The sequence below is a fragment of the Typha latifolia genome, chromosome 14, assembly GCF_019914945.1.
Source record: "Typha latifolia isolate L0001 chromosome 14, TyphaL0001v2, whole genome shotgun sequence".
Lineage (NCBI taxonomy): Eukaryota > Viridiplantae > Streptophyta > Magnoliopsida > Poales > Typhaceae > Typha > Typha latifolia.
The window spans coordinates 9,335,417-9,355,623 of NC_133099.1; the positions used below are offsets into that span (position 1 = coordinate 9,335,417).

General features: G+C 36.0%; 3 protein-coding genes across 4 annotated transcripts; all 3 read right to left on the minus strand.

The window, feature by feature from the left end:
• Positions 1 to 4,675: 4,675 nt before the first annotated feature.
• LOC140800671 (uncharacterized) lies at positions 4,676 to 8,669 on the minus strand. Its single transcript, XM_073155440.1, has 2 exons — positions 8,423 to 8,669; positions 4,676 to 5,577 (listed from the first exon to the last, which is right to left on the minus strand). Exons 1-2 carry the CDS (start codon positions 8,551 to 8,553, stop codon positions 5,118 to 5,120), a joined length of 591 nt encoding a protein of 196 aa, XP_073011541.1. The 5' UTR covers positions 8,554 to 8,669; the 3' UTR covers positions 4,676 to 5,117.
• Positions 8,670 to 9,334: 665 nt separating this feature from the next.
• On the minus strand, positions 9,335 to 12,626 carry LOC140801353 (B3 domain-containing protein Os04g0386900-like). The gene is made up of 4 exons (XM_073156429.1): positions 12,340 to 12,626; positions 10,618 to 10,717; positions 10,229 to 10,404; positions 9,335 to 9,836 (listed from the first exon to the last, which is right to left on the minus strand). The coding sequence occupies exons 1-4, from the start codon at positions 12,340 to 12,342 to the stop codon at positions 9,543 to 9,545; spliced, it is 573 nt and encodes a 190-aa protein (XP_073012530.1). The 5' UTR covers positions 12,343 to 12,626; the 3' UTR covers positions 9,335 to 9,542.
• Positions 12,627 to 13,045: 419 nt separating this feature from the next.
• LOC140801352 (THO complex subunit 7A-like) lies at positions 13,046 to 19,961 on the minus strand. 2 transcript variants are annotated; one of them, XM_073156428.1, is made up of 3 exons: positions 19,789 to 19,961; positions 13,747 to 14,389; positions 13,046 to 13,542 (listed from the first exon to the last, which is right to left on the minus strand). In XM_073156428.1, exons 2-3 carry the CDS (start codon positions 14,338 to 14,340, stop codon positions 13,408 to 13,410), a joined length of 729 nt encoding a protein of 242 aa, XP_073012529.1. In that variant the 5' UTR covers positions 14,341 to 14,389; positions 19,789 to 19,961; the 3' UTR covers positions 13,046 to 13,407. The 2 variants fall into 2 exon arrangements, with proteins under 2 accessions (XP_073012529.1, XP_073012528.1); XM_073156427.1 differs by having other exon boundaries at positions 13,747 to 14,340; positions 19,789 to 19,944.
• Between the last annotated feature and the right edge of the window lie 246 nt (positions 19,962 to 20,207).

The window sequence follows — 20,207 nt, forward strand, 5'->3', positions numbered from 1 at the left end:
TTGAAAACTAAAATATATTTATTTGCAAATCAAAAAGTATATGTAAGGATTTTTCAATCTTCACACTATACCTGATCTTTACGAAGACCGACTATATTAGATAATCGGTTGACCCAAAAATTTAACTTTTCTCTCTCTCTAATCAAAACCTAGGTCATGTGGTCTTATTTTTCTTTTAGAACTTGTATTTTAATTTTAGTTCATGTAGTCCTAGGTTATAGGGGTTGAGTATTTGCACGATTATAAAACAAAGTACAAAATCTTCCTCTAGAAGAGACTTCCTGCAGGTCTCCTTCAATAATAACCAAACAGGAAACTGTAGTTCATCAACATGAACAAACAAAGAATTCCATCTCTTTCTACTAAACTTCTTTTCGTGTGTTCGTTCAATATGAAGTATAAATCTAGCTGTTTATGGACCCAGGAGTATAAATTAAAGAGATCTTGTATTAATTACCTCCAGTTAGTTGTTATTTTGGATATTATTTTAAATACGAATTTAGAGAGATGATATATCTAAATTAAACTCTCTATTGATTCTGAATCAATATTTTAGATTCGAAAATATCATTTCCATTAAACTGAATGAATCTTTCTCAGGCCACTACCATTGCTAGCTTAGGGTTTAGCTGAACATCCTCATCACTGCTGCCGTCATCGATAACTTGGACAACTTTGTTTTCTAATTTTATCTTCTTCTTTTTTGTTTGTTTATTTAAGAAGAAGGAAGAATCCCTAGCTTCTGTTCTTCACTGTTATATCAGTGGTTGGTTAAGCTCCCCTCAACTAACAAAATATAAGACTGGTGCAGGTGCAGCCATTTGAATTAGTAAACAATTAATATAATTAAGTAACTTAACTCGTCATTAGATATATGCCAATGATCAATTTTTAGGTCTTGAGATGATGAATAGATATCTATGTGTACACTAACTAACTCTTTAAGTAATATATAAAACTTGATATAAGATATATACCTTCATTTTAGAGGGAGGAAAACTCATCAGATTGGATATATATGATTGAGTAATCTTCTATTGTTATTCTGATCATAGAGAGAGAAGTTTGACTTCATTATATCGATCTTTAACAAGCATTATGTTGACAAAGTATTAATGGAAGCTGAAAACTTCTCATAATTATTTGCAACAAACTGATGAAATGAGCATTTTGCAGATATCTGATTCACTGAGTAGTCAATTCACAGATAATTGAATAAAATGGTTGTTATCAAATCTCCACGAGATCAAATATGATTGTTAGCATTTGTTGGTTGAGAATTACTAGTATTATAGCGAACAGTCGTTATCGTAATTCAAAGAATTAAAATAGTTTTCATTCATGTATTCATACGTTTGCACAAGTGAAGAACGCTTCTACTACTATATATAATTAATTGCTTGGCTCAATCAGTTGTAGTTCATATTGACTGCAATAATTTTCTATAGATACAACTCACACATTTGGTCATTATATAATCCTTATTAACGGTGTAAATAATCTTGACATTGAGTTGTTAAATATGCATGCATGTGGCACTGCTAGTTACATGCATTATAGTAACATTACCTACAGAAACTTGTCAATTAATCTTTCTCCTACTCTTCCTCTTACCTCAGTAGTTACGTAAAACTTTCAACTGATTATTTAAAGGTAGTAAAATAACATTGTTCAGGAGTTTTAACCTCTCAATATACTTGTTTAATTCCTTTTGAGCAAATATACATTGATTTGCTCATGTAAATTTAAAAAAAATTAAAATCATAGTTATCAAAATGCTCTTATTCTGTACAAAAATATAAGACTCTTTCGGTAGAAAAAATAGAAATGTAAATCTCTAAATGGGAATGTAATAAACTACATGCGCTAAATATACCTCTTCAAGAAAAAAAAAAAGAAAAAAAAAGAAGAAGAGAGAAGAGTTTCTCTTATGATTAATTTGGATTCAACCATGCATATGAAATTCTATATGGATGGAAAAACAATTCTATTTCCATCAGATTATTCTAATATCCCAATTGTACGTGTATTATTATTATTATTATTATTATTATTATTTTCCTTTAATAAGATCACTTGTATTGTTTGATTTGTTTCTATATATTTTTAATCCTTCGTGTCAATAGTAGAACTTAGCTTTCCTTGGTGGATTTATGGGACCACTTAATAAAACCTTGGGCGCCATTGTGGGATACTACTACTTATTGGGTCTCAAAGAAATAAGAGTACTAGGTTTTAAGTAATATGATTATTATGATTGGAGATGGAGTTAGTTATTTAGACAAATGATTAGCTTATTGTTTTAGTTTATGACTCGAAGTCAAATGATTAGCTTATTAATTGTTTATAGGTTAGAAAGTCCTACATTCACAATCTTCTATTGTTTATAAATAATACCTACTCATACTCTCTTTCTACGTTTCAGGGTTAGTAAACTTATTATAAATATTGAAATAATCAAATCAGATCTAGTATTACCTAAACTTATTGAGTATGAACGTAATTTGATTCAGAGAATCAAAAGAGTGATTATGGACAGCTTGGATAAACTGAAAAAGATCTAGTTAGATATGAGTTTGGAGTCATGCAGCTAACCTTAGAGGTAATCAAGTTTAGGTTTCATATATATATTTTATCTATTTTATATGGTTTAGGTGTGAAATTGTGATTTGTTTAGCAAGAACTATGACGTTATGATGATTTATGATTTCAAGATGACTAAGATTGTTTTGTTAAGTGCCTCAAGTTGCCAGAATCAAATTATATTTTTTTTCTTTATAAGAAAATTATAATACATAGCACTCGAATCGCGAACTTTAGATAACCGAAAGAGTAACGAGAATCTCAAATCTTATGAATATTTTTTCCCAAATTTTTCACATTTTAATTGAAAAATAAATCCTACCTAAACACTCATTTTGTTAACGAAAAAAAGAAAGAAAGATAGAAAGATATTTATAAAACAAATTTTACCTTAACCTTTCGAGAGGGAAAAAAAAAAAGGATGAGAAAATCTATATTCATTTCATTTCTTTCTTCAAACTGGAAAAATTCAAGCTCAATCAAATTAGAGAGACTTTGTTCTTCTTCCTCTCTGTTTGGATAAAATAATCAATTATTAGGTAACTCAACAAAGGAAGGTCAACCATTCTTTGCAAGGACAAGACCATATTCTTTGGTAGCTTTGAATCATTTCATTGCATGCATTTATATATCTTTCTTTCTCATCTCTTACACTATCAATTCTTGCAACTAGTTTTGCTTGATTCATGTCCCTTGTTTGCATAACAAACCATTTTATATTACATATATATATATATATATATATATATTATCCTTTTAACAAATTGTATGACTCAAACATCAATGATTGGAAAAGGTGGGGAAAAAAAGGTCACATAAATATATATAAAAGGAGCAAATAGTAATATTAAAGTGCTGCAATGTTTGATGACATTTAAGAATGGGAAGACTATCAACACTTCCCATATTATTTTATAATATGTTTTGGTCTACATTCATGCAGTACACAAGTGCTATTTACCCTGTTATTTATTTTATTTTTCCTTTCAGATAAGCTCGTGCAAGAATGAGTGAATGAATCAGAAAGTACAGATGATACGAAAAAAGTATTCATTAATCCATGTACATATCCATTTGAACACACCATGATTAAAATGTCCCAAGTTGTGCATGTTCTCAAGGAGGATACACCCACAGAATATTCCAACCTATGGTTTTCCAGAATCCTACCTTCTTAGATACCACTCATGCATGTCTGTACGTGTGGAATTTTCTGCTGTAAATAATGAATACAATGTTTTGAGCAAAAGAAAATAAACTTATGAAATCTAAAAATAATTTCACTTTAGGAACAACTTTTTTATTATCTTAAAATACAACATCTAAACATCATAATAACCATATTCTAATATATATATATATATATATATATAATATTTGTTAAAAGTTAAGATCATAATAACGATTAAAGCCCTCTCAAGGGTTCTAAAAGCTGAACTCTGATGCTTCTTTTAGATCTGCATCAACGACTACTGGACTGGGATTTATTATTCGCGATTGAAAAGGGGATTCTATTTTGGCGAGTGCTGCTAGCGCCAAGGCTGCGGCTCTTAAAAGATCAGGAGTTTCACCTATCAAATTTTATGGAGGAGGTTGACTCTGGGGGCCTCACCAATATTTTGTGTCAACGAGCACCAACTCCTTGGCAATAGAGGCGAAGTATCTTAATGTTGTCCACCTTTTAAAGCTTTTAATGGTTGTGTTTTTATCACTCACTGCCTTAGGAATGCCAACCAGGCTATGCACGGGTTGGCAGCCCCAAGGATGGGATCAGAGGTTTGGTCCTGTCTAGTTTCTCTTTTCACCTGCTGAGCTTGCTCAGTGTTTGTATAGGGACTCCACATGTATCTCTCGAGATACTTGAGGAACTCTTGCACCCACTTTTGAGGTAATGAATGCCTTTTTAAAACCAAAAAAGAAAAAGAAAAAGAAGGCAAGTCCAAATACCATTAGCCAACCTCTCAAAGCAAACCTTTTGTTATAATCATACCCATAAAGAGTGCCAAAAAGAGGACCTAATTTAAGACGATATCTACGAATGGATAGTTTCAAGACAGCATCCAAGAAGATAACCACAAATCACACGAGAAAATTCCAAAAATACTTTTCACTATAATTGAGTGACTGCTTTATTAAGGGTTCTTCCTGCTATAATTAGCTGATGGCCAACATTTCAATAAAGCAATGAATACAGATTAACAGATTATTACCATGGGGAATATCAGGAACTTCCAGATGGAAGTAAATTAAACCATCCTTCTACCATTACAAGTATATAGTTGATTGCAGTTCTGTGACGATTGGTTCAGATGTAAACCAGGTAGTAGTAGCCTAATGGTCGTAGAAATTTATGGGTCATTATTTGGTGGCAAGAAAAGCTATCTGGGAATCACAAGGGCTGGATGATTGGGCACCAACTCAGACCTCAATAGATTTCCTCAGCACTGCCCTAGTATTGTCATGAAGTGTGAACCGAATCAGATTTACAACAGGGAGTGCTACAGTTTGAGGCATAGTTGAAGAGCTTTCGCTCATCATTGCAGCAGCAATTGTGCAATGTCCTTACGGAAAATGCCTTCTAACAAGTCCATTCTTTTTGCTTGAACAGAGGCATAAGATGGAAAGGAGGCCATGTGTCGATAGTGTATATTAGTGCCTGCTGGCTTTGCTGGCTGCATCATCAAGGCTACAGTTGGGAAGGACTTTGGCTGAATATTCAAGGGAGTGAAATTTAATCGCCCATTGGATTGCTGATCCAGAACTTTGGCATTGGATTTCTTTGTTCCAAGAGGCTGACTAGAATTTGAAACATGCTTCAATTTGTCTGAGCTGCTTGTTGATACCTTCACAGGATGGGGGCGAATCTGTGCTGATGGTTTCATGCGATCAAGCCAGCGAAGAATCCAATTCCCCAGATTCCTACCAACTTCTATATCTCTCTGTTGAATGTGCTTGTGAACTTTGATAGCCACATCAAATGCACTTCGGGTGGGCCTATAAGAAATATGAGAAAGATGAAAATCACTCTCTGAAATATCTGGATAAAGCACATGGAGATATTACTTGCTTATCTCTAATTTCAGTTTTGGAAGTCATTCAATCTATACAACTAAGAAAGCTTTATGGAAATTATCCACCTATAGTACAACAGAAGAAAATGCTGCTATGGCAAAAGGAACTGACGGATATCCCATCCTCCACAGATATGTAGATGTGAATCTGTTTGTCAATAAAAACAGAGTAATCTTTTAAGTATCTTCCAAACTGGGTCACATTAGTACCTAGTTAGGAACATATAATAGTGACAGCCTGCCACACAGTGTCTATCAATATTTTCCTTTTCCATGTTCCTTTGTCTGTTATATTTCACTTCCTCAAAAGATTTCCACACATGTATTCTCCCCTTCTCTATCAATATTTTCCTTTTCCATGTTCCTTTGTCTGTTATATTACATTTCCTCAAAAGATTTCCACACGTGTATTCTCCCCTTCCCTTGATAACAATTTCTCGAGCCTGATTACTTCTCACTTCACCATATTAGATATCTTTTCCCTACTTTGAGTAACACTTTCTCCACCTTGTTACATTGGACTTGTTCTTCCTCGGATAGCTCATAACTTTCCACAGCATGTTAGATAACTTTACCAGTACAATCAGAATTATCAAGGGCCAATGAACTGGATGAGTATTAAACAAAAAATCATTTCATAAGAACTTTTAAGTTGTAAAGTTAGAGTTTAATATCCCAAATAGTATAGCAACTCATCGTCGACACTCAACAACGAAAATTACCTATAATATTGTCAAATAGTAAGCTGAACAAGTCACGAAAAATCATTATCATAATGCATGGTAACATAAATCCTAGAAAAATTAATTGAGCCATGAGCTAAGTTTTACAAATAGCCAAATCATATGTGTGTAAAATAAAAGCCACATACACATAATTAAGGATTCAAACGAGACAAGGAAACAATGTCCAATAGAAGAACTCTACAATATGATGTGAACATTTTATGGGAAGAACGTATTTGCTTTCTAAATTATTAGCAACAAAGGTGAAAAATTCAACTCTTGACCTACCATACAAGGTTACAGACAACCATACTCATACTGTACAATAAAGAAGTGAATAGTTAGTAATATCATCCAAAACTATGCATAAGAATGTTCCAATGAATAATTATTTGAGGTCAAGTACAAGCTATCACATAGCTTAGCAGTCTCTATAGGTAAGGGCTTTAGATGTTCATTTTTTTTAAAAAGAAACAAAAACTAGCATTATGAAGTATGAACCTTCTAAGGTAATCTTCAATTAGAAAAGAAGAAGAGTAAGACAACGTGAATAACAGGTCAAGTTAGAAAGATTCTTTTTACATTATAAAAAAGACAATCAAGAGAGTTCATCTATCAATGAAATAAAGATAAAACCAACTAAGCATATTAGAACTTTAAACATGTAGCTAGGAAATTTCTAGTAGAATCGCCTCAAAAGAGATGAACTTGATGACCTTGGTTCATTATGAACATTCCTCATTTGGCAACAAAAGCCTTTCATTTTACTTAACATCTACTCCTGGAATAAATTCTGACAACATGAAAAACCCTTAACTTTAAGCCCTAATCCTATGTAGAAGGAGCTATGGTAGATGTGGAGGACCTCAGTAAGGAGCTCATATCTAAAGTGACTGGTTGAAGGCCATTCATCAGCTAATCAGATAGAGAAAGAATGAGGATGAAGATTGATGGTGAACTATATTGAGGATCAGCCAATTGGATGAATGGAGAAAGAAGAGGAAGAACAAGAATAATGGTTGGTAGCTCAAAGGATGTGGAACAATTAACAGTTAACAAAAAAAGAAGACTGACAGTAACTACATGCAGACAACATGCTCCATTAGAGAAGTGGACTCACCCACCTCTCATACTTGCAACAAGACCAATCAGATAAATCCACATTCTAGGTGAGCAAAGAACTAACAATAGGTAGAGAAAGGCTGTCAGCACTCGGCTAAAAGCTAACATTATTGGCCTATTGCCAATAAAAATACTGCACCACATTGTAACTGAGACCATCAAACAATCAAGAATACAGCTGAAAGAACAAGCTTCCAACCAAACTGAACATATTGCCGTCTCCCTTAAACTTATTGTTAGGAGGAAAATGGTTGTTATTTTGCTTGTTCTTGAAATATTTGTGCATTTATTATGCTTCCATGCACTCACACTTCTGATATCCATCCTCTCTTCAGAAGTTATCTTGAAGTTTTTTTTTTTGTTTTCTTGCTCTTTTTCTATTGTTCATCTTTATCATGCAACATGGTTTTTTGCGATTAAGATCTTCAACTGATGGCACGAGATGAAATTATATATTGCACTAATAGGTGGTAGACAACATCTGGACTTACTTAGTACATCGTTCTCCTACTTTGTAAATCATTAAAGTTCTCTTCTTTCAGCACAAGAGACCACTCTCCACCAATTGACCCTAACTCCCAAATGCCCAGGTTACAACGAATTGCCACATAATTAAACGCAATCGACAAAAGCTTCTCTCCAACCTCATGCTATGGATTCCTACTCGCTCTCTAGCTTCACCAACCCACTCAAATCCTTTTCTACATGCAGAGACATTCCATGAAAAGATTCAACGAGAAATATATAAGACGCCCATCGACAAATCGACCAAAGATCACTCCTTTCCTCATTGCCAACCAAAAATACTCAAATGGGTTTCTCTTAAAACCGCCATCAACCCTATAAAACTACCAATCCATCCATCATATCATCACAACCATTACGACGAATAGCTAGAGAGACAAGAAGAGCTCCAATTACCTGTGAACAAACTCGCGAATCCTGGGATGATTGGCGCCGATCAAGCGGCGCTGGATCCGCAAAGCGAGCCGATACGTCCGCTTCAACCCCAAGAAGTAGGCGGTGATCGCCGTAATCTCCCACAGCACCATCTCACTCAAAATCCAGGTTTGAAGCACTCTCTACGTGCGATTTGCAGCGAATTTTATAGAGGAGAAGAGAGATTAAATCAGAAGAAGATTCAACCCAACACAACGTGTCAAAGTTCGGAATGCTTGCGAAAGGGGTTTAATTGCTACGAGTCATGAGTCATCTTGTAATTTTTGGTTTTGAACCGGGGTTTTCTGCAAATAAACCTATTAACTAGAGAAATTTTCAAATAACACCCTATACTATTTGTAAATTCTAATCCGACCCATTTTTTTGCCCATAATTTCTATTATTACATTAAAATTAATCAATGTCTTTGCTTTTGGACTAGATTATGTAAAGAGAACTAATATACAAAAAGAAACTGCTCATATAAAAAGACATTATCACACACAGTAAAACTAAGCTAATAAATCTTGTAATTATTTCTGACCAATTTGGATTATCTCAAACTCGTAAAAAAAATTTTAAAAAAAAAAAAATTCTAGTGTTTGGACTTAAAAGTATGTTTCATTTTGTTGATTTGTTTTCCTGTTTTATTGGGTGTGATTTGCAAACAAAATACAATTAAATTTTATTAGAAATATAACATTTTAAAAATCAAGAAAATTTATCCATATTGCCGAATCCAAAAGGTTAGAATTCATGACTTGTTGTTCAGCAGTAGGAAAAAAATAAACTCAAAAATAAAATATAAAAAATGCGAATATTCTTGTTTAAGGAGACATCCAAATATTACAAAGAATGCATATGGCAGCTGCATTTGCTGTACAGGCAAAACAATTAGACCAGAATATATGACTGATAGTATAAATTACAATGATTCATGACTGTTATAGAGTTAAACAAGCATTAATGATCCTACAGTACTGTCAAGTGTAATCAATTACAATTGGAACATAATGATGTACTGTGATGCCAACTGAGTATTAAACAAGGAACTGGTTCCTATATCTGTAATACTACCATAATATCAGTTGAGGCATCTATCTTATTCAATCACTATGGGACTATCAGAACTCTGACCATTAACAGCAAACTCTTCTGGGATGTCTCCTCGAAGAATTCGAACTTCAAACTTCAAATTCTTTTCGTCCATGAGTTGAAGAACGCAGGCGTCTCCGATTCGCAGATTGTTGTCGACCGCAAAATGTCTCCATCCACTGTCAAATCTCCTCAGTGAGCGATCTCCGTAGTATCTCATCTCCCAGTTCTTCTTTCGGTAACTAAGGATGACGGGAACACATTCAGTTGGAAGAAATGAGTAGAACCTACTTGGAATCACCTAAGGAAGACAAACTAGGCATTAGACAGCACATCATTCCACTGGGTAGTATACATCAACATGTTCGTCTATTAGTCTATGCTAACTAGCTGCAAGGTTAGGCAGATTATCCAAAGCAACCTTACCTTTTTCCAGTTTTCTCATTTGCTAGTTGTCTTAATCAGGAGCATTAGTATTTATGCTCTTTGGTACATATATTTTATTAGTTAGGACAAATAAAAATCTATGTTTAAGTTCACTTTGGTGCTTTTTAGTGGACATTAATATACTTCTACGAGACAAAGTAGTATCTAATGAGGTTGTGACAACAACATAGAAAAGCGACAATAATTTGAAAACAAGTCCCAAAATAAACTCTGCACGCTTTATAGACCATGGAATTCAGATGCTACCATTTGGTATGGGCCCTGGACTTGGGATTTTGCCAAAATGGATGTGAAGTAGGGTTTCCCTGAAAGTGGAACACTTTCTTCTTCTTCTTGGTCAGCGTCAGGCGCCATTGAGCGGGCCTGATATCTGGCTTTATTATTCTCTCCACCCTTGCTGCAGTCAGGTAATGTGCACTGATCTGCAACATCACTCTTGACAGATCAATACAAGTTAAAAAGACTATGCCCTCCCGCTCAAGTTAATCCATTACATTATAAAATTCAACTACCAAGCAGATCTGTATATGTTAGATCTAATAGTATATGGGGATGCCTGAGTTAACATTTATTATTCTTTATTCTGGTTATGATGCTGATACTAAGATCCTAAGGGAAAATACGGATGCACATACTAGCACGATTGGTTGATTCTTGGGAGGAATAGCTGTGTTCTGCTGAAGGAACTCTGAAATCCCCGCGGTGATTGTTGGAATCACAGACAGAAGGCTCTGTCTGAAAAGAATAGATCAAGCATGAGGAAAGATACATCACAGGAAAAGAATAATTTGAACTAGAAAAGAAATTGCAAATATCTTGCCCAGAATTGACACCCTTTGACTGCAACAAGTCCTTGCTAATTTCAACAATCATTGTTTCAGAATCGGTTGGTTAGCATTCTAACTCCAATAAGTTAACAACTATCAATGTACACTTTAGAAAGTCACCATTTAGGATCTAGGAAGATAAATCCAACATGTATAATACGAGACACTGCCGGTGTTTGAACGTGCAGTATACATGTCTATGTGCCAATCAACTGTATTCAATTGCCTATAGATATGATTTGCTTCATCCTTTTCTGTGTGTGTGTATGTTGCACCCGTACTATTCTGGACAGGTGTTCTCAACAGAGTCATGGACTGGTAGCTTCTCTGCCAATCGCAATATAGGACACTGAACTTTCAATATCCATGAACCTAAGAAAAAGGAATCATTCCCTTCTCTTAAATACAGATTCGGCAAAATTTAGAAAACTCATAAGAGAATGGATATGATACCCAAATCTAAGAGCAAAATTAAGATAATAACAACATTTTTGAGGAATTACTTAGACAACCAGAAGTGAATCCATCTGTTGATCAAGCACCATAGAAAGGAGTAAGATGAGAGACAGTTCTATTGCACAAGCTGACAAGAAACCTCTCAAATTGACAAGCACAAAGGGAATATCTAGGCATACTAAGGCAGTGAAGGCGCATAAATTGAACCATCAACTTGTACATACTTCATCGGTTAAGAACTACTTCTATGAAAATCTATAATCCTGAACAAAAATCTTAGTCAAGATCTCACAGAAGCATTGGATTGTAGATCAAGTCATGACCAGCATAACCATACAACAAATGTCACTTACCATAATCATATCGGCCCCAAAATATTTACCCTGAGGTATCCACAGCACAAATTCCAATTACTTAGATACTTCTCTTCATTTCGTAATCAAATAAGATGCGGTAATACTTTATTGGTCTTGTTGATCAAAGATTATAGGCAGCGACAATCATGATATCAGTTTTATGACAGTTACAAATGCAAGATAACAAATTTGTTCTAACTTATTTCAATCTTATTCCAGAAAAAGATCATCTTTTTCACATATTTGCAAAAGGCAACTTCCAGTTCGTTCACCAGGAATATTGTCAATTCTTAATATTTTCCTCTATCTACTAAATACCCTTCATTTTTTTCTTTAAATAAGGGCATTTAGTCAAAAGAGAACATATCGAGAGTATTCTTGGGAACTAATACGTGACGGTCTTTTTTTACAAATATACTTGAAAAATGAGGTCGAAAACTAAAAAAATACGTCAGAAAGATGAGGGATTTTGTTCCCTACGCTAAAAATCGAAAATTTAAGTGCTGATGTGCTAAAACCCCACAAAAAACCTCGAGTCTAAAGATAATCCATCTGAGACAAACGATCGAACGACTCATATGCAACATTCGTACTTCCTTTGTCCTTTCTTTCCTACAACATCTCACCTTTCTTCCAAAATTTCCGGGTAAGCATACCATAAAGCTCACCAGACGGGAAAAATTAGTGCGTTAATTTTCAGAGAAAAAGAGGAGCTCACCATTGCGATTGCGATCGCGACCGAAGAGGAAGCACAGCGCCCGGATCGTCTTCTAACCCAATGCTGCTTCGATTCGGGATTTTGGAGAACCAAATTGTTAGAATCCTCCCGTTCGAAATGGAGAGAAGGGGCGCGAGAAACGAGAAGGAGAAGAAAAGCTATCTTTTTCACTCCTTTCTTCTTCTTTTTTCTTCTTTTAAGTATCTAAAAGCAGAATGAGAGAAAATTAATTTCTCTAATTCTTGGCTCTAGTATAAGAGTAGTGCTAAGGGTCCATTATAAGGTTACTTAGTAGTATAATCTACATGTTAGGAATAAAAACATAATAAATAGAAAGGAGTAGGTAGTGATTATTAATTAAATTAGGACATCTTAAACATCAGATGAAGTTAGTAAAATATATATATATATATATATAATAGTGCTAAACAAATTTAACTCTCCAAAAGTAAAAAAGATATGGGTAAATGAGTGCTTGATCATGCCAAGCTCCATTTAATTTTAGCTTGAAATTAACTTTGAGTTGACCTTTGCATATGAATTCTTTTGCACCATTGCTATCTATTCTAATTAGCTGCATGTTTAAAGAGGAGCAGATATTCTTTAACTTAGCTCAATGCATTTAATCCATTTATCATCTCTACTTAGTATCACTTCCTGTGCAGCTACTCATATAACTGAGGCCATGACCACTGCTTCCTGTTGGTTTTCATAGCAACCATCCAATGGATCATATGCTAGCATTCTCTGATATTACAACTAGTGACAGAAATTTTGAGATTGTGATACACATATTGACAGTCCAAATAATGGAGAGATATAAAGTTTCATAGTACAACAGAGCTTGAAGAGCAAGAAAAGGGCAGCATTTGACGCGAAAATTTCCGATAGGCCCGGTGCAGTAGCGTTTATATTACATTACATCCTCGATCAATTACAGTAGTGTATGAGATCAGTATTACTTTCCCTTGGCACTCCACAAACTGCAAAAGCTGGAGTCACAGAATTGGAGATTCTCTAAAACCAATCACATGGTAATGAAGATGCAGAAAGGTTGCAGAAAATAAATCAGTCTACAGCCATGGCTTCTGAACCACCACCGCTGCCTTCTTCGATGCTAATCTTCTGCTCCTCCATGGCGGCTCTCAGCTCTTCTGCGGAGCTCTTCTGCTCGTCCTCAATAGTGTTTTGCAACTCTTCAACCTGTACAAATCAAAATTAGAAAATAAGTCCCTAATTTTTCTTTTCCTTTTTTGTATTAGTCACAACAACAAATCTTGTCTGAGTTGGACAAGTCACATAACAAGAAAGATCAACACAAGTGAGAGTTATTACATGATGACTTTTTCAACTATCAGAGCCAGAGAAGAGAAGCATTTGAAATTAATAACAGTAACATCGACTCACCACATGCAGAAGAAGAGAAAACTGTTTTTTCCTGAGATCTAAGGTCCTCACACATGCAGCATGCTCAGCCTCCAAGGAGGCAATTTCCTTCTCAAGATCTGAAATAAGTTTCTGAGTTGCTGACCGTGGGGGCTGCAAAGCAATCAATTTCCTGATTGCCTCACACTCCTCCTTGTGCTGCCTGTCAATCTTGCTCTCCTCAAGTTGCTTTTTCAAGCCCTCAATATCAACCTGAGCTTGCAAGATTTGACGTTGGGTTTCTTCTTGCAGCTCATTGAAACTTTCCTTCTCTCTAAGGTTTGCATCAACAACCGCTTTGCTTTTAAGAAGAGGAAGCTCAAAAGTGGTTATCTCTTGTAGAAAGGACTTGTAGAATCTCTCACAATCACTGACATTATCTGCATCCTTTTCAATCTCAAGTGAGAATGCCATAAACTTCTTGTGAAGCTTCTTTAATGGTGGTTCACCTCTAGTGGTGGTAGTTCGGGTCAGAAGTCTGTGCTTAATTATTGCATCATCTTCAAGAGGACTAAAAGCATAATGTGCTGCCATCTCTTGACCGCCCCCAGCAATTTTTCTTCCTTTAGTTGACATCTGATTGCTCAAAACTTTTGATTAGTGACCATACACTTGAAACTGATGGCTAGAAAAGAGAAAAATATAAATTTGTCAGGAGAACTTATGATACTTAAAAAATTTTAAATAAAAATCTTCTCCAAAAACATAATCAAATGCCAATCAGTGCTGAATATTATGAAACGACGAAGTAGTGCCAGTGGTGCCCATGGGCCTACATGCTTTCTTCGTAACAAAATAAGTAATATTCTTGGCTAAAAATGATATTTCTCTAAAGCATGGACACGAATATGGGTCACATATAATATTGACTAGGCGACAATGCAAATCTTGAAAAAAAAATGACACGGACATGTTTATTACAAAACTAAATAATTTAATAAACAAATACCCTTAAAAATCCCTTATTTGTTTGTATGCCTCTCTAAAAATTGATATTTGCATGTATACCCTTCAACCTTCAAAACATATATTGTTTGCATAGATACACTTTACTTTTCAAATTAAGTCTAAACAATTTTAATGAAAAAAACCTTTAACTAAGAGAAATATGTGAATACTAGAATAAAGATATTTTTATCTTTTTATATTTAAATTGTTCAAATTTTAACTGTTAGATAACTTGAAGAGGTATTGATACAAAAAATAAGGTTTTAAAGGGTATACATGCAAAAAATCATGTTTAGAGGGATATGCACATACATACTAACTTTAGATGGGCATACAAGCAAATAAGAAACTTTCTATCAAGGTTCCGAAAATCTGTATCAGCCGTATCAACCGTCTGTATCGGATCTTATAAGAAAATAAGAAAATAAGAAAATAATGATTACTCATATGTAGAGCCTAAAAATCTCTCTCTCTCCCTATCCCTATCCCTATCCCTATCCCTATCCCTATCCCTATCCCTATCCCTATCCCCCTCTCTCTCTCCATCTTTTGCTTTATAGATGGTACAATCTAATAAGTAATAACTAGTGAAATGACTACCGATTGTTCACTCAATTACTTATTAATTGTTTAAGGTGTATGTCATTCCAAATTTCCACAAAAACCTTGCAAAACAAACTTCACAATCAAGGATGTCAATTTCAGCCAATCCTGAGTGGGATCAACCATCCCACCCCGATCACAACCTACAAACGAGCTTCGGAGCTAGATCAACCAATCTTGTCACGTATCAAGGCCATTTTGGCTGAAACAACTTGATACAGGCATGAAACGGGTTGGGCTAGATCCATTTTGGATCCGACTTGCTAGGGAGTAAGGACAACTGCTTTTGCAACGGCAACAACTTTTGTTTTTTATTTTTATTTTCGTTTTTTACTCTCTCTCTCTCTCTTCTTATACACAATTCTCCCATACACCCCCTTCCCACTTCAACCATCGAGCTCTTCAAAGGGCCTATCCAGCGAGCTCCTTTGACAACTCCGAACCCCGAGTTAGTATACTCCCCCACCCCACTCTCTAACTCCAATAGCTAAGTTATCTTTTTGGTTTTTTTCTCATTTCTTCTCTCCTTTTCTCTCTCTCTCTCCCGCCCTCTAACTCTCCATACTCATTGTCTTTCTTAGCAGTTTGTCACGGACTTAAGCTTTTTGAGCGTTTTGGCAAGTTCACGCGACACTTCAACTTTTTCGCAAGATGAAGTAAGCCTCAAAATTAAGTCAATATAAAGTTAAGAAAGAAAAAAAGTCTTCAATAATACTTAGAGAAGACAAGCTTTTTTTAATGAAGTATCATTTCTTTTCATTTACTAGAACTTTAGATATCTTACAAGTAAAGAGATTATGCCATTATATAAGCATAGGAAACTTAACTACCAAGTTACTCAAATATCTTCTCGAGGATATTTAGGAGGCTAAAGATAAGATCAAAGAGTTGCTATCCTTATCTTTATCGATCCAACAGTGGATAAGCTCAAGGCTTATCCAGCGGCTAAGCCTAAGTCTTGCCTAATTACGGTAATATCTCTCGAGTCCAATTTTGTTATTATACTACTTAAGCCTTTGGACTGCCATGACACTTCGGTTTCAACCAAATTTCAATTGGGAGTCACATTCTCTCCCACCTAATGCGCGACCGCCCCGCTCGCATGCTCGCAATTCTTCAGTTACACCCTCGTTGCTTCTTGCCATTGGTGTCTTCCGCATCTTAGAATTCACTGTTTCGCACAACACAGAGCATAACTTTATCCAAGATCCTCACCGCATCAAGATGTGGCATTGGCATGACTTTGGCAGTAATAAAGAACTCCAAACAAATGATGAGTTGAAAATCATCAAAATTTGTCACCGTTATGTCAATCTGCCCTCTCCATGCGCCAAGTTGAATTTCAAAGCCTTCGGCCATGCCTAACACTGAACAAGACTTGGAGTTTATAGCCTTCATTTGGCTGTCCTCTTTTTCTAGCTTGAGGCAAAATCGTTTGACCTCCGAAAGTGGCATAAAGTTGTGCGTTGTGTTGGTGTCAATCATTGCTCGAGTGGCTTTACCATTACCTTTGTTTTCGATGTACACTAGTCCCTTCTCCTCAAGGAGCTTGTCATCCTATGTCTGTCCTTGAATAACATTGATGAGTTGAATGGCTCCAATCGTCTTGTCATCGTCATTATCCTCTTCCTATGGGAGTTAGATAGCATGGAATTTTTTTGATTTAGACAATCGCGTGCCCAATGGTTATCCCTGCAAACATAACATGAAATCTTTGCATTTTGGGGCTGATATGTCGACTCTTGGTTCCATCCTTCAAAGATCTTTTTGGCACCTTTCTTGGCTGCCATTGCTATTGTCATTACCGTTGCCACACGTCAACAGTTTTGGCTTAGCAACTTAGTTGTTTCTCTGCTCTTACTTGGGCAATTTCTCAGCAATGCAGATGGCGGCATTGAGGTCATTAACAGCTCTAGCCACCAACTCTTTTGACGCTCATGGCTGCAATCCATCAAGAAAGAACACACGAGAGTCTTCCAACACGTTTGAGATGGACAGCATTAAATAGGTGAACTCCCTGACGTAGTCGGCAAGAGTTCCGCTATACTTCAGCCTTCGCAAATCCTTCTGGGCTAATAAATCAATATTTTCAGGGCAAAACTGCGACTTTAGCTCGTGCTTCAAGTCCCCCCAAGATTCGATATGACAAAGACCCTTCTCGATCTCCATTGATCATCGACGCCACTATAGCATGGCATCGCCAATGAAGTACATGGATGCGCTCGTCCTCAAGTCGCAATGCCTTGATACCGTTCCATGCCCCAAAGAAAGTTCTCAACTTCCTTCGCGTCGCGCATGCCATTGAACCCTCACGGCTCTAAGATGCTCAGCCTAGGTGTGCCCTTCGCAGCACCACCTCCATGTGCAACAACCCTCTTAAGAAGACTTACTCTCAACTTGAGACTGTCCACCTCGTCGACTTTGGACTAAAGATCTTCATAGATAGTTGCTTCGGCAACTTTCTTATTCTTTCGAGTTTCAACGATCAAGCTTCGCCTTGAACTCGCGAAATTGAGATTTGAAAGAATCCATCATAGCTTGGATCGTTTTCTTCCACCGCGCGCATGTTGTCTTTGAAGCCGATGTTGAGATTCTCCAACATCTCTAGTCGATCATTGATGCGCCCAAAGGAGCTCGCAAGTGCAGGCATGCAATCCTCTACGGGCACATACTCCCTTAGAGGCTCCTTGCTTTTGTCGCGCTTGGGATGCTTCTTCTTCTCGGGCATGATGTCAACAATTGCGGCTTCGTAAGATGACATAGTTGATTGCAACAGCACGTCGTCGGTTGTAGCAACACTTTGTCGATCAGCTTTGATATCACTTGTCATGGACTTAAGCTTTTCTAGCATTTTGGCAAGTCCACGTGGCACTCTAACTTCTTCGCAAGACGAAGTAAACTTCGAAGTAAAATTAGTGTAAAGATAAGAAAGAGAAAGAGTCTTCAATAACACTTAGAGAAGACAAGCTTCCTTGATGAAGTATCACTTCTTTTTATTTACTAGAACTTTAGATATCCTAGAAGTAAAAAAATCATGCCCTTATATAGGCAAAGAAAACTTAACTACTAAGTTACCTAAATATATTCTCTAAGATATTTGGGAGGCTAAGAATAACATTAAATTGTTGTCATCCTTATCAATGGATAAGCTCAAAACTTGTCCAACAGTGGATAAGTCCAAGTCTTACCTAATTACCGTAATGTCCCTCGAGTCTAGCTTTGTTATTCAACTACTTAGGCCCTTGAACTGCCATGGCACTTCATTTCAACCAAAATTTTGATAGGGCATCATAGGATGCTATAGTAGTTTTTTTTTTCTTTTTTTTATGTCTCCTCTCTCTCTCTCTCCCACTAGCTAATTCCCTCTTAGTCTCTCTACAACAGCAACAATGGGTATTTTGTTGTTCTTCTTCAGTTTTTCTCTAAATTTTCTCTCTTTTCTCTCACTCTCTAGCTACATCATCTTTCTCAGCAGCTACTACGATAGTTTTTTCTCTCTTGCTCCCGCTCTCTAACTCCCTCTTGGTCTCTCTACAGCAGCTGGCTTTTTTCATTTTTTTCTCTTTCTCTCTCCCACTCTCTAACTACCCCTCTTTCTCTACAGTGACGAAGAGAGAAAGAGAGAGCACTCTCTCTTCGTCTCAGATCTACAGCCTTAAAATAGAGAGTAGAGAAATAAATATAGAATTAGAGAGTGATTAGAGGAGAGATTAGAAATTTGGAATTATATTTTGTTACAAACATATTCTACTTCTCCGTTCTAACTTCACGAACTTTAATTGACTTCAACATACAATTACTTCATTCACAATAACTTCAAGAAAAATAAATAAACACAAAGTCTAGAAAAAAAAAAGTTCGCATTACCTTCAACAAGGCACAAGTTCGCATGAACTTCAACAAATTAAATTAACACAAGTTCAAAAAAATGTCATCATCCCAAAGTTAGAAAGGAACAAAAACATCCAACTGTCCAAACAATCCTCTTCGTTCAAGTACATTGTAGTAAACTAGTGATAAAAAGAAGTGATGAGAAATGGAACAGCATTAGTACCGACATTATTGAAGTAGCACTAGAAAAGCAAAAAAGACTAGCACAGGATACACTAGGTAAAGCGAACTTATGGACATCAGAAATGAGCAGTAACAGGTAGCAATAATATAACTAACCAACTTCCATCAGTTTAGGCATCAATTTTCACTTCAGAATGGTGCAGAACGAATGCATATTAAGCAATATCTATAATCTCGGAAAGAGGATTGTTCCTTAAAACATAGACAAGGCAGCCATGCCCTAAAATTAGCATCTGAATCTTTAGACAAACTGAACAATCTTAAAAAGCAAGGTAGAAATTAAAGAGTTCTCTGATCACCGACAAGAAGAAGAACCTTAGCTGATATGTCATAAATCACATATTAACTATAGACAAACTGAATAATTAATTTTATATCTCGATAGAAAGATCTACTTACAAGGTTGGTGAATGCGATGGCTGCGAAGCTTGGCGGCGGCGAAGCTCGACGAGGGAGGAATTGGATCTTGCTGACACGGCGGAGTGGCGATGGCGGCGGAGGAGTTGGAGATGGTAAAGGTAGGGCGGTGATTTTGGGATTTCACTGGTTTCGACGATGACTTGAGATAGGGTAGCTGGGTAGTGGATTGGGTTTAGTTAATAACGGGTCGGATTTAGGCTTTTAGCGGATAGGATATGTAATATAAGTACATTATTTGAAAATTTATATAGTTAAATGGATATTCAACATTCGTACCCATACCCGTATCCGTATCCGTATTCGTATTCATATCATTATCCAGAAAATTATACTCAACCCATATCCATATTCATATCCAGATTGTTTAAAAGAAACCTACCGTATCGAAATCAGTATTC

What these genes read in the sequence shown, in the direction of transcription:
- LOC140801353 (XM_073156429.1), bottom strand. An exon ending in AGAATCAACCAATCGTGCTA is followed by an intron (nt 10,405 to 10,617) that starts GTATGTGCATCC and finishes GTGATGTTGCAG; the next exon opens with ATCAGTGCACATTACCTGAC. An exon ending in TCCAGGGCCCATACCAAATG is followed by an intron (nt 9,837 to 10,228) that starts GTAGCATCTGAA and finishes TGTCTTCCTTAG; the next exon opens with GTGATTCCAAGTAGGTTCTA.
- LOC140801352 (XM_073156428.1), bottom strand. Translation starts at nt 14,340, where the DNA reads ATGTCAACTAAAGGAAGAAAAATTGCTGGGGGCGGTCAAGAGATGGCA. An exon ending in TTTCTCTTCTTCTGCATGTG is followed by an intron (nt 13,543 to 13,746) that starts GTGAGTCGATGT and finishes TGATTTGTACAG; the next exon opens with GTTGAAGAGTTGCAAAACAC.
- LOC140800671 (XM_073155440.1), bottom strand. Translation starts at nt 8,553, where the DNA reads ATGGTGCTGTGGGAGATTACGGCGATCACCGCCTACTTCTTGGGGTTG. An exon ending in ATTCGCGAGTTTGTTCACAG is followed by an intron (nt 5,578 to 8,422) that starts GTAATTGGAGCT and finishes TATTTCTTATAG; the next exon opens with GCCCACCCGAAGTGCATTTG.